The sequence below is a fragment of the Drosophila virilis genome, chromosome 2 (genome assembly GCF_030788295.1).
Source record: "Drosophila virilis strain 15010-1051.87 chromosome 2, Dvir_AGI_RSII-ME, whole genome shotgun sequence".
NCBI lineage: Eukaryota > Metazoa > Arthropoda > Insecta > Diptera > Drosophilidae > Drosophila > Drosophila virilis.
In genome coordinates, this window is record NC_091544.1 from 7,423,806 (window position 1) to 7,437,293 (window position 13,488).

Here is a 13,488-nt window from a genome sequence, read left to right on the forward strand (position 1 = left end):
TAGTAAGAAACAAGAATAAAAAATATTAAAATAAATAAAATGAAAGAAGACAGTTCATAAGACAGGTTACCTGCCTTCACCTCTCTCATAAGCGGGCAAACATTCAAAGTTTCAGTTTAGACACAGCAGCCAAGCAGCCTGGTCGTCAATTGGCAGACAGTAGTTTTCGCAAAAGAATAATAAATATTTAAGAGCTAGCCGTGAACTTGAGCCACAAGCAAAATCCAAAGAGAATAAAGAACTCGCCAGGCATTGACCCGGACTAGAATAAAAACAATATTATAAAGAGAGAAAAAACAACAAAAACCACGCAATTATGCAAATGCCGGCAGCAGTCCGATTGCTGTGGCTACTTTGGCTAGCTTTAATGTGGCCAAGAGCAGCTGCGAGTGGCAGCAGTGAGGAGCACTTGCGTGAGCTGCTGACCACAGAAACCTTGCTCATCGATGCGCTGCGAGACTATATAGATGCTCTGGATAAACAGTTGGTGGTTATCAAGAGCGAAACTGCGGCTATAGAGCAGATACATCAGCTGGTGGGCAACCGGGTGGAGCAGCATATGGGCAATCCACTAAATGTGCTCACCATACTGAAGCGTTTCCAGAGCGTGTGGCCTCTGCTCGAGCAGCAAGCGAATGCCACGCATAATCTGGCCAACAATTTGCCAGATTATGAGTTGGACTTGCCGCTGCCCAGCGAGGAGGACTACGAGACGGCACTGCTAAATCTGCTGCGCCTGCAATCAGTCTATGACCTGAAGCCGGCCACTCTCTCCCTGGGCATGGTACATGGCTTAAAGCTGGGGTAAGTGTTCAAAAACAAATGCAAAACACAATTTAAAATTCGTTTCGATTTTCACAGCTCGGCCATGACCTGGAGCGACTGTCTCGAAATGGCGCGTAATTCGGATCGAAATGGCGACTACGCCGTGGCCAAGTACTGGCTGGAGACGGCCCTGGGAAAACTGCCAGCTGAGAACAATGCGACAAACTCGGTCGGTGAGCAGGAGCGCGGCAAAGTCCAAATACTGGAGGCATCTCTCAATATGGATTATCGCGCAGGTCTGTTCCATTGAAACTCATCAAACTTTACGTATTTGCACGAACTTCCCAACAAGAACAGGTGAATTTTTCAACGCACTCACAACGGCCAAAGAGCTGCTGCTACTGCGGCCCGCCAGCCAAAATGTGAAAAAGGCGAAGGCCAAGATTGAACGAGCCATAAATGGAAGTCCAGCGAAATTTCAGCCAAACAGCAAGTCCAGGGCAAAGGTAAAATCAACAATGCAAATATTATGCAACATCCAATGAATAATCCGAATTAAAATCCATATAATTATACACGGGTTGAGCGTAGTCGACTTACAAATGCCCTAAATTTAGCTTGATATATATCATGGCTGCAAATTCTAAAAATCTTATAGTATAATCCCAAAGTTTAACGAAACTAAACAACACCATCCAAACGTGAGCCCTTAATTTTGCAAAAGTGTTTGGTTTAAGATAAACCTTTGAGGGAGTGTCTGCCCAAAGGCTTTATTAAACAATTGTTTTGTCAATTTTGAATAGAATTATTAATTTATCCCATCAGTCATATATGAAAATATGTACCACATGCAATATTTTCAGTAGAACGGGAAAGTTTAATTAAATTGTTCTTATTTGAACGTAAACCTATTTTTTTCATTGGTTTGCAGCCGTGATCTATATTAAAACATAAATTCCAAGTGTATTATTTGACTTTTGACGTTCCGCTTTACCTACTATAATAGGCAGATCAGAAGAAGAATTTTCTGCAGTTTACTATGATCTTGCTTTAAATTTTCAATTATTTCTTTTAAGATACTTGCTCAAAACCTAATAAAGATCTTTCTTACGTCCATTTCAAGCTCACAAAATCCGTTGAGCAGCTGATTGTTGACGAGCTCTGTCGTTCGGCCACACAACAGCCCATAACAGGCAGCCGCTTGACAGAGTGTCGCCAAGATATATCAAATCTGCGCATGCTACGCCTGGAGCAACTTAGTGAGGATCCTCTGATCATGCTGTATCATGATGTGCTCAGCTCACAGCAGACTGACCAGCTCATTAGTATGCTGGATGATGTGCCGCGACTGCAAGAGTCAAAGAGAGCTGCCTTTGAGCCGCTTAAATTCACTAATCTGGCGCAGAAAAGGATGCGTGGCATTCATAATCAACTGGGCATGGCCGGTGCTGAGCCAGAGCTGTGGCAGGCACGTCGTCATAGTCACGAGCACGTGACGCAACCGGAGGAGCCAGCAAGCACATCGGGGCATGTGGCACGTGCGCTGCTCAATGTGCGTCATTTTAATTAAATGATTACTTAATATATCACTAATTGGTCCATTATCATCTTGCACCCACCCATCAGCTTCAAGAGGCCAGGTTGGGCGGCGCCATTGTCTTTCCACAGTTGGAGCTCAGCGTGTGTGTCCCACGGGGCTCTCTGCTCTACTGGAACGTACGCAGCGTAAGCGAGTTTTCAGCTACGTCCAGGTCGGATTACCGTAGTCGCCAGCTTGTCTGTCCGGTGCTCCTGGGCGCGCAATTATGTAAGTAGAGCACATGTGCCTCCTATATGAACTCTACAAATCCCATTGCACTTTGCAGCGGCTTGGACGGAACTCAGCTGAAGCCTGTCAGGCGGTCCTTCAGAGGTTGAAAATATGACTGCATGATTTGCCTTATAATCTTTCGGTAATTGTCACAAACGAAAATAAATGCTGAAATGTTAAAATTTTATTGAATTACATTTGCACTTTCATCTGACATTAAATGGCCATTTCATTGGCGTCGCCTTTTGACTAATTAGAGAGCAAACAAACAACATTTAAATATTTATGCATCACAGCATGCCATAATTAACATTCGAGCTGAGTTCTGTTCGGCTTTTGGCCAAATGCCTTTGGCCAGTGGGCAGCAGGAAATAGTTAAAGTCAATATTAAAAGTCCAAGCAAACATGTTAAGTTGAATTTTGAGCATGGCATACATCTGTGTAAATCAAATGTCAGTTAACACAAACAAACGCACTTTTATTAAATGTACTTTCTCGTTATTTATATTGTGAAGAAAATGGCTCAGCAAGATACCCTGTACTTTTAATAAATTACATACATACATACTTATATTTAGATAGCATATAATTCGATTCACAAGCAAATTTTGCTTTAAATTGAATTTATAAAAAAATTAAGTAAAATCAATTTGTTGTGCCTAAATCGAATCATATAATTATTTTGAATTTAAAAATAATAGTAATTAGCATAACAAAGCAATTTCTAAGAATAACTTAGCACAATAAATTTTGCAAACAAATACAGGGCATAATTGTGTTTTTTTGTCGTCAGAGCGGCGCTTTCCAACACTAGCACGTTAATAGCAACAGCAACGACTGCATTATTAAATATCAGACAACGCGTTCTTAATTAGCCAGAATTAATAAGCCATCGAATAAGGCGACAATATGCCGCGACAGTGGCGAGTAGAGAGAACTAGAACTCGGGGCAGGTCCACGCCGAAAACGAGCTAATGATAAGCATCACTAAATCAGCTTTGGCAAAGCCATAAAACATGCTTAATCGCGACGAAACTCGTATGCTCTTCATTAGAGTGGCTCATAATGCCGATATCTATTTTTCATAGCCATAGACATAGACTTCGACTTAGACATAGGCACACATCAATTGGTTATGCAAATACTGTAGCATGTAGTTAGCACCTGGTCGTGGCTATCCGAACTCCTAATCGCGTGTGCCAAAATGTCTGTCATCACTGGTTTTATTCACAGATCTCTAATGGGGATGTTCGGTCCGAGCTGCGGCACCGGCATCAGTTTATTGTGAGACGCGACGCACTGCAGACGCCTGAAATAGTTTTAGCTGCTATATCCATATATAGTATATACCATATAGTTAGAAGTTAAGATGCGGGTTAATATGGGACTGCTGGCACTTTTGGTGCTGGCCAGCCTGATCTGTGGCCAGGCTACGGATTACTTCTCATCCATAACTGGACTGGAGCAGTTGCTGCACACGGAGCACACTTTGATGAAGGATTTAAGTTCACAGCTGAGTGCGACCAGAAATGCATTGAAACAGTTGGAAAGGTGACAATATATAATGTCAACAGTTTAAATGGCGTAGTTTTAGTATATGCATCGAATAAACGTCATAAATAAATAATTTATGCACGCTCATAAAATTAATTTTTATTTGGTATATTTTACAAATGAGGCTGTTTTAATATTGAAAGTTGTACACCTGAATGCTATCTAAATGTCATCTTTAAATGTCATTTTCAATTGGTCTTTTATTATACAATAATAATGAATTTGCATATGCTATTGTAGACTTTAATACATCCACGTAGAATTTTCCGCTTAAGCAACTATTTTCAAGTTTTTACAGTTTCACGTTTAGCATTTTGCTTCTTTTTTTTTTATTTGTTATTTTTGCTTTCGTTTGCATTTTATGGGTTTGATCGTAAAAAAAAAGTTTTGTGTTTAGAATCACGTAGAATCGCAAATAAATTAGAATTAATTAAGTCCAGCTGTCTTGGCGGTGGGCTTCTTATGTCTATGACGACAAAGCCCACAAAGCGTCCAAACTGGTAGCTATCGATTTATGATTAGAGTTATAAACTCGTCTAAGCCAAAATCCGCAACCTGATCCACAGAGAGCTGTCGTCTATAAAGGTGGAACATGCACTGGCTGCTAGAGGCTTGGAGAACTATCTGACCAATCCGGTCAATATTTATCGTCTGATGAAGCGTCTTCACACGGACTGGCAACAAATGGAGAATCGGGTCCAGCAAATGAGCGCACAACTACGTAGGTATTCAACATTATTTTCAGTGTAATCATAATCATATCAAAGAAAACTTGTATTCAATATTTTAGGTTTCAACATTACACAACACTATGGCCTTAACTTTCCCAGTCAGGAGGATGTGGAAGGCGCCGCTCTGGCCTTAGTTCGCCTGCAGAGCACCTATAAATTGGATGTGGCTCAAGTGGCCGCTGGCATACTGAATGGCATCAAATACGGGTGAGCGGCTGAGGGATGTAACCCAAATAAGCAATAACCAGTCAAGCTTAAAATGCATGAGTACTACATAAACATAATGCTCATACTATTCAACACTGGTCAGGAGCGGATTTGTGCTGTTGAGGGTGAAGCGCCCTGGGGCAAAATATTCAATATAATAGATATTTAATCATGCGAACTTGTGCATAATACCAGTCTCTTCTTTGAACTATACGGGTATTGTTTTCTACAGATTATAATCGAGCTCCCTCCCACATTTCCAAATCCGCCCCTGCATAGGTTGTGTGTAGTTGTGTGGTGTTGTTTGTCGTGTGTTGTGTGTCGTGTGTCGTTACCTAAGCACCAATCATATTCATTTCGATTTTCGTGTTGCCCTTATTTTTAGCACGGACATGAGCTGGCAGGATTGCTTTGTGTTGGGTCAACAACTCTTTGAAATGGAGGACTACAACAACACGAAAGTATGGTTGCGCGAATCCATGGAGCGACTGCGACGCCATCAGCCGCAGCCCAGCGCCCCAGAGCCTGCCCTGCTAAACAACATGGAAATGGTGGCGCAGAGTTTATTCCGTATGGGTGAGCAGCCCGCTAAGCCATCGGCCAACTTTATGCATATTTACCAAGCGATTTTTAGGCGACTTTGACACGGCATACGAACTGAGTCAGCGTGTGCTCGAGCTGGATCCATCGCGCATACGGAATTGGCATCTAGGTGACAAGGCCGCCAAGCTGACGCATGGCGAGAGTGAGGATGTGGCACAGCCAAGGCAACCAGATGCTTACAGGGTGAGTCCTGCCACACCAATTATCTATGTTTGTGACTAATTTTGGACTCTGGCCCGCAGCTTACCGAGGAGTTCGCCCACTATGAGAAGGTGTGCCGCGGCGAGGTTGGCGCCTCTGCTGCCCAGCAGCGGCCTTTGCGCTGTCGCTATACACGCGGTGAACATGCCTATCGGCTGCTTGCACCGCTCAAGCTGGAGGAGCACAGCCTAGACCCACTGGTGGTAACCTTTCACGACATGCTGAGCCAGCATAGAATCGCCGAGCTACGCGAAATGGCTGTGCCGCACATGCAGCGCTCTACAGTTAATCCTCTGCCCGGTGGCCAACGGCGAAAGTCCGCGTTCCGAGTGAGCAAAAATGCGTGGCTGCCTTACAGCACGCACCCAACGATGGGGCGCATGTTGCGTGATGTGAGCGATGCCACCGGCCTGGATATGACCTTCTGTGAGCAGCTGCAGGTGGCCAATTATGGCGTCGGTGGTCACTACGAGCCCCACTGGGACTTCTTCCGCGATTCGCGGCACTATCCGGCCGCAGAGGGCAACCGCATTGCCACGGCCATATTTTATGTGAGTTAAACCACACTGAGTCCGCCTCATGTGCAAAAATTAACTTTCGTGCTATGCTGCAGCTCTCGGATGTGGAGCAGGGTGGCGCCACAGCCTTCCCCTTTTTAAATTTCGCCGTGCGTCCGCAGCTAGGCAACATTTTGTTTTGGTACAATTTGCATCGCTCCTCGGACATGGACTTTCGGACCAAGCACGCGGGCTGTCCCGTGCTAAAGGGCAGCAAGTGGAGTAAGTATTTTGCCAAAACTAACAACAAGTTTCTCATATCACAATTTGCATCAATATTGACCTTTTGAAAATTTATAATTACTTGCTTCAATTATAATCCATAATCATAATCAGCTCAGCTTATTAAAAATTTAGCACATTTTGTTTGATACAAATTGTATTGGCAAATTTCTGTTTGGAGATTAGATATTCAAATGTTATTTAATTGGTTTCTCGTGGCACATTTGTTCAGAATTATTTATATTTATATATTTTTGACAAGAGAGATGTAAAAATGTGGTTGTCGGTTTCAGCCGACTGTCCAACACTCTATTCAAAGCTTCACAGCAACAGGTGGAAAGCAGGCTTTATGATATTAGATATCTTTGGACATTAGTGTCTTTAAAACTGTAATTTGAAGTCAGTGGCTCTCAAACGGTTAGACTCAATTCTTAGGGCAGATTTTCAGGGGAAAATTCCTACAAACAGGTACAGAACTATTATGCTCGTTTCCACTTTGTGAACAGAGTATTTAATATAAAGGAGGTGAATATAATAGTATTTATTATATATAGGGAGCGCAACAAAATGGTTGGGAGTTGGGAAGTGCATTTACAGAAAGAGTCTTTTGTGTATTCAATAAATCCCAAAATATGTTTAAAATACGTTTTTTTTTAAATATGCATCCTTACAGTCGCCAACATTTGGATACATGAGGCTACACAGACGTTTGCTCGACCCTGTGATGTATTTCGGGACAATGGAGTTTCCCTAGGCTATGACATTATTAAATAAACTAATTGCGGATTTATAAACTATTATGTTTTATTTTAACTTTTATAAGCAATAAGTTACAGCTCGCAAAAATACTGGAATAGTTAAAATGAAGATAATATTATTTAAAATAAAAATCCCATCACTTGAATAAAATCACAAACTGCTGGCTAGGTGTTTCTAGGGTTAACCAACCCAAAAAAAAATAAAACTCAATTTTGAGTGTTTTTGCCTCAAAACAAAGCGTGAGTTAAAAATTGAATTGAGCTCGGATTTGCCGGCAATTTGCATAAACAAGTTCACGGGCAAAGTCTCAGCAGCTCATTTGCATGTTAGCGGCAAAGAACGAGAAAATGACAACTCTCTGAGTTAGCAGCCAAGTGAAAGTAATTAGCGAAGAGAAAATATGTGACAATATTAAAAATTATACGAACAGTGGACTAGGCAGCCCGAAAGATGATCTCTCAGAGTGTTAGGCGCTTAATTAAATAGCTTGGAGCCTATGTAGAGTGATTGCTGGCAACTCTTTGGGTTTATTGAACTCGAGCACTCTTCTATTACCTGTTGGCCGGCTCCATTCAAGCCTGACGGTGGGGCCTCGAGGGCAGTTCTTTGACCACAGCTACAAATGCCGGCCAAAAAGACCAACAGCTGCGGCTAAAGCTTAGCACCGCCAACGCTGCGAGCTTTTGCTAGACTGAAGATCCGCGGAGACGGTTTGTTAATTTGTCAGCAGATCGAGCCCGAGCAGTTCTTTACGAAGCGCCGCAAAGACAGCACGAACTCTAAGACTCACGAATATTCGAAGTTTTAATTTTGAAATTTTCTCCAATAGGACCGATTGTAATGAAGCTTTTGGCAGCTTTTGGAATTTTTTTATTTGGACTACAAGTCCTGGCATCCAATGCCGAATTTTTTAGCTCGACCAGCGGCCTGGAACAGCTGCTACGCACGGAGGTCATGCTAATGATAGAGCTCCAGAAATATGTCAACGAAATAAGGCAACATGCGGACATATTACAGGGGTAAGTGTTTGCATATATCCCCAAGAAAATGACATTAGACTGATTTGACTTTATTTGAGTCGTCTTTTTATGGTCCTATCAGTCCTATTAGCCAGGCCAGCTAATGGCATATTAAGTAGTGGGCTGTGCAGTGATCCAGAGTTCTATGACCAGCTAGAATCTGGTTTTAACTGTTGATTTTATTTGCATTTCAATTTGATTTAGATGATTTATGCTGATTTCATTCTGCGTACAACATGATTTAAGTTCCGAGACTAAAATTTCTTCTGCAAAGCGACCAGCCTTCAAGTTCTCGCTTGCAATAGACATTTGCTACTTGCTTGGCTTTATGAATACTTAAAATTAATAAATAAATAATCAAATGTTGTATGCCCACGTGCCGCATTGAAGAGACAGCCCACACGAATTGTGTGTTTAATATTTATATTTTTGCCGATCAAAACAAACTGTTGGGCATTTGTGAACGGCCTGTTTTCTGTTGAATGTCGAACATCAGCGGCAACTGAAAGTAACTTTTGTTCGCCGAGCTTTGGGTATCTTTTTGCTAAGCAGTCGCCTTTGGCAATTTTAATTTTTTATTTCTTCTTGTTTATTTAATTACACTTCATTTGCGCATTCCCACTCAACCGGTTCACATTAAGGCGTCTGAATTGCGTTCTGGTCTAAGGGTAAAAGTACACAGATGCACGGATGTACATACTAAATATATTTTTATTTTAATATATATACTATATTTATTCCTTGACTGCTTTTTGTCATCTGCTGTTTTATATACATTTGTTAATATTTTTAAAGCTGCACGCATTCTATGCGCTTTATTCAATTTATAAACTGCTAATATCTCTCTCTCTCTAGCCGCTTACCTTATTTACACTTGGTCGACATTTCGGCACTTGTTTGATGTTTTGAATTTATTATCTATTTATTATCTATTGCCATCGATTGCTACCTCAGCAAGGCACAGTCGCTGCGGTTTTTTATATAGATAATTGTTTATTCTATTGCTTGGCCATAAGTGTCAGCGACTTGTCAGTCTTTTGTATGTGTATTAAATTTATGCCCAATATCTTCAGAATTCACTTTTATTCTGTTGTTTGTTCGTTGTATTTGCAAACCGGCTCCATAATGCAAAAATTAGTACATAGGATGAACCGTTAAGCAATTTTTAACTAATAAAGTATAACATAGTCTAATATATATATTAAATTTGATACGCCATTGAAATGAAATTTCATTTGTATTATCTCAAGCGCAATAATTAAACAGGTTCAAGTTCCGTTTACATCATGATATAGCTTTGCAATTTGTATAACATATTTTATAATAGAGAAATGTTTTGGAAACAAAAAGCATTTGTTATTTATGGCTCTGGGGTGCCAAGAACAAACGAGTGCTACTACTACTACTGCCTAATGAATAGCCCGATAAAATGCGGATACCATCTAGCTGACAGCAGATGCTGCGACATTGCCGTTTAAAGTTATGGTGACATTTAATTCCCGATTAATGAGCGCCAACCAAAAAAATAAAGGGGGTTGGAAAGGAAGAAGTGTGCAAAAACACAAGCGTTTAAACAAATTCAGTATTTATTGAAAGCGGGCGACGCGAAAAACTAAATTTTATTTTATTTCTACAACAGGCATTATCACTTTATAACAATAGATGCAACAAATCCCATTGAACAAAGTATATTGCATTCTGATCAAGATAGTTAGCTTGGCTGTTTTGATGGTAAATATCTGGTAACAAAGAGAAATTTTGGCAATCCAACATTCTCTTGTGAAAGGTGGGATGAGTTCTAGTGATAAATCAAACGGGTTGTCGGATTTTTCCATTTTGGTAATAAAAAATAGAAAGCACTTAAAAGCGTTTTATTTCATTTTAAAAGAACGTACATACCCGTGAGCCGCTTTAATTTATATTCTTATTTTTACATAGATACGTCTGTAAATACTTGTGTACTCACTCAAAAAGTCACAGACACACGCATTGACATCTATCAGTGGAAGGGCGACAGACTGTTTTGTGTGCACAACACAAAAGAACAAAAGAAGTAGAGATATTGGATATTGTAAGAAAAGGAGGAACAGCGAGGGAGGGAAAGACAGAGAGAAATATTACACAAGGGAATTAATTTAAGTGAGTGTGAGCAGAATAAAGTTAATTAGATTGCCAACGCAACTTGTGAATATAATACTCACAATCAAAGCATGAATTCATGAGAATCGCATAGAAGGGCAATGTTATATAATGCGTTTTAATTAGTAGCGCACTTGATACTAGACACTAAGAGAACTCACATACACGCAATCATAAATAAGAATAATAAACATTTTTTCGAAGAGCTTTCAACTCAATTTTAAATTGTACGCAACGTCAACTTTAGCGCATACCACTTTGGACCCATAGTTTTCCCAAATGGATTGAACTTTGCAACAAGTACGAGAAATGTTACAGCTTGAAAGCCAGTGCCTTCTGGTTTACAGTTTGAAAGTCATTGTTTCGGCCGTTTTAGCACGGTCAATTAGAGTATTGCGCAATCTGTTGTAGCCTGCTAAAATGTGTATTGTTTTTAGTTGTTTTTCAAAGTTTTAATTAATTGAAAAGTGTCACTGTATTAAAGTGCTTATAAATTGGCTGTCATGCACAACCGCCACACTTAAATGTCTACGAGCACAACAAATGCGTTTAATATGCAAATTTGCGATTATGCAAATTTGAAAAAATATGAAACAATTTAAGGTCTGATTAATGCTTAGCACACAGGCTATGCGAAGCCCAAAAGGCATTTCATGAATTTCATTATTCCCATTTGTGTTGCAGCGAAATTGATGCGATTAAATCGGAGCATCTGAGCGCCGCGAATAGCGTTGAGGGATATCTGAACAATCCGGTGAATGCGTTCCGGTTGATAAAGCGCCTGCACAGCGATTGGGAGACCTTTGAGAGCACCGTGGAGCGTGAGCCGAGTCGCACAAGTTGGTATCAGATTTGGGCATCAATCATGTGTCCCTGTAAAGATGCTATCATTATCTGACTAGCCCGCTTTCTATTTGTCGTTGTGCCCCTGCTGCTCCTTCTGCTTTAACCGTGCCGGCACATACAATAGACTTCCTGGGAGCGATGGCGAGCCACAGAGAAAACTTGAGCTTCCCCACACAGGAGGACTTTGTGGGCACGGCACTGGCGATGACGCGACTGCAACAAACCTACCAGCTGGACGTGGGCGAGCTAGCGAGTGGCATACTGAATGGCATCAAATACGGGTGAGTGACGCCAGCCATGGATGTGGCAAGTGGCAATCACAAATCACACTCGACAGCTCGTTACAGTGCGGCGATGTCGTGGCAGGACTGCTTTGTGCTGGGCCAGCATCTGTTTTCAATGCGGGACTTTAACAATACGGTGCCCTGGCTGCAGCAATCGATGCAGCTGCTGGTAAAGCAGAGCTACAGCAAGGAGTCCGAAGCATTGGATTTCATGGAAACGGTCATGGGCTACCACGAGTCGATGGGCGACTACGACAATGCACTACATCTGATCAATCATGTGCTGGCCGTGCAGCCGGAGGAGCGTCTTCATCTGCTTGAGACACGCGCCCATCTCGAGCAGCTCATTTCGGACGGCGTCAAGCGCGGCCTAATGCATGAGGTGGCGCGCAGTCCGGATGACTACCACATCAGCCGCGAGTATCGTCTCTATCAACAGGTCTGCCGAGAGGAGTTAAGGCCAGCGCCTGCAGCGCTACGTGAGTTACGCTGCCGGCTCTTTGCTGGAAACGGACGGAAGTCCACGTATGCCCCCTACAAGTTGGAAGAACTGCATCTGGATCCCTATATCATACAGGTGCACGACGTCATCAGCGCTAGGGACACTGCGGAGTTGCAGCATTTGGCTCGACCAGAGCTACAGCGTTCACAAGTTTATAGCCGCACTGGGCACGAGCATATCTCTGCCAATTTTCGCACCAGCCAAGGCACCACCTTTGAGTATACCGATCATCCAATCATGCAAAAGATGAGCCATCACGTGGCTGAGATATCCGGCCTGGATATGCGCTCTGCGGAGCCGCTCCAAATTGCCAACTACGGCATTGGCGGTCACTATGAGCCGCACATGGACAGCTTTCCCGATTCCTATGACTACAGCCTGAACATGTACAAAACCAACCGCCTGGCCACGGGCATCTACTATGTAAGTGCTCCCACGTGTTATCTTCTGTTAACTATCAAATATATCTCTTGCCTTCTTAGTTATCTAATGTAGAAGCGGGTGGAGGTACCGCCTTTCCCTTTCTGCCGCTTCTTGTAACACCAGAACGGGGTAGCCTACTCTTCTGGTACAATCTACATCCGTCCGGCGATGCGGACTATCGCACAAAGCATGCTGCCTGTCCGGTGCTGCAGGGCAGCAAATGGAGTAAGTTGAAGCTAATGTGCAAAGTCTCTTAAGTGTTAATCAAGAATCATCTCTGTTTATCCAGTTGCCAATGTGTGGATACGTTTAAGCAATCAAGACCACGTAAGACCCTGTGAACTGCAACGTGATCACGAGATCTCCCTACCCTATAAGGACTACAAGTAACAATAATTCATTTAAAATTCAATTTAGTTTGCTTGCCATTTGTTATAAGTACCAATCAGATTATTGACTTGACTAAATTAAACTTAATCACTTCATTTTTAATCGCAAAAACTGAAAATGTTAAAATGAATGTTGCTGAAGCTTTACACATGCAAGCTTTTAGTCACATCTTATGTGTCATCATAAAGCACATTAATTCATATTTGATAATATGAGATTATTCTATATATATCTTAACAGTTGCAAAGCACATTTAAGCAAATTTAATATAATATTATTGCATAAGCTGCTAAAGCATATTAAACCTTTTAGTCAAATCTATTGTGTGTTAAAATAAATTTTATAAAAATAATTAAGCTCTGATCTTTTGACTGGATATGTGGAATAGAAAAAGATTTTGAGAAGCTTTTAAAACACATTAAAGCTTTAGCCAGGTAAATAAATGGCAAAAATAAATTAAATAGTATTTATTTATT

At 41.5% G+C, this 13,488-nt stretch overlaps 3 protein-coding genes and 1 long non-coding RNA gene across 4 annotated transcripts; 3 read left to right on the forward strand and 1 right to left on the reverse strand.

Annotated features, from left to right (window-relative positions):
- The first annotated feature begins 118 nt into the window (after positions 1-118).
- On the forward strand, positions 119-2,803 carry LOC6629829 (prolyl 4-hydroxylase subunit alpha-2). Its single transcript, XM_002054493.4, has 6 exons — positions 119-804; positions 862-1,061; positions 1,123-1,271; positions 1,889-2,317; positions 2,392-2,572; positions 2,631-2,803. The coding sequence occupies exons 1-6, from the start codon at positions 317-319 to the stop codon at positions 2,651-2,653; spliced, it is 1,470 nt and encodes a 489-aa protein (XP_002054529.2). The 5' UTR covers positions 119-316; the 3' UTR covers positions 2,654-2,803.
- Positions 2,804-3,845: 1,042 nt separating this feature from the next.
- On the forward strand, positions 3,846-7,438 carry PH4alphaNE1 (prolyl-4-hydroxylase-alpha NE1). The gene is made up of 8 exons (XM_002054492.3): positions 3,846-4,126; positions 4,696-4,850; positions 4,920-5,067; positions 5,453-5,643; positions 5,702-5,853; positions 5,913-6,422; positions 6,485-6,650; positions 7,324-7,438. The coding sequence occupies exons 1-8, from the start codon at positions 3,945-3,947 to the stop codon at positions 7,422-7,424; spliced, it is 1,605 nt and encodes a 534-aa protein (XP_002054528.1). The 5' UTR covers positions 3,846-3,944; the 3' UTR covers positions 7,425-7,438.
- On the reverse strand, positions 5,008-6,872 carry LOC116651890 (uncharacterized). The gene is made up of 3 exons (XR_004304897.2): positions 6,733-6,872; positions 5,403-6,668; positions 5,008-5,075 (listed from the first exon to the last, which is right to left on the reverse strand). It is a non-coding gene; the product is annotated as an uncharacterized lncRNA (long non-coding RNA).
- A 732-nt stretch (positions 7,439-8,170) lies between the features above and the next one.
- On the forward strand, positions 8,171-13,431 carry PH4alphaMP (prolyl-4-hydroxylase-alpha MP). Its single transcript, XM_002054491.3, has 6 exons — positions 8,171-8,428; positions 11,252-11,406; positions 11,538-11,694; positions 11,761-12,622; positions 12,682-12,847; positions 12,912-13,431. Exons 1-6 carry the CDS (start codon positions 8,250-8,252, stop codon positions 13,010-13,012), a joined length of 1,620 nt encoding a protein of 539 aa, XP_002054527.1. The 5' UTR covers positions 8,171-8,249; the 3' UTR covers positions 13,013-13,431.
- The last annotated feature ends 57 nt before the right edge of the window (positions 13,432-13,488 follow it).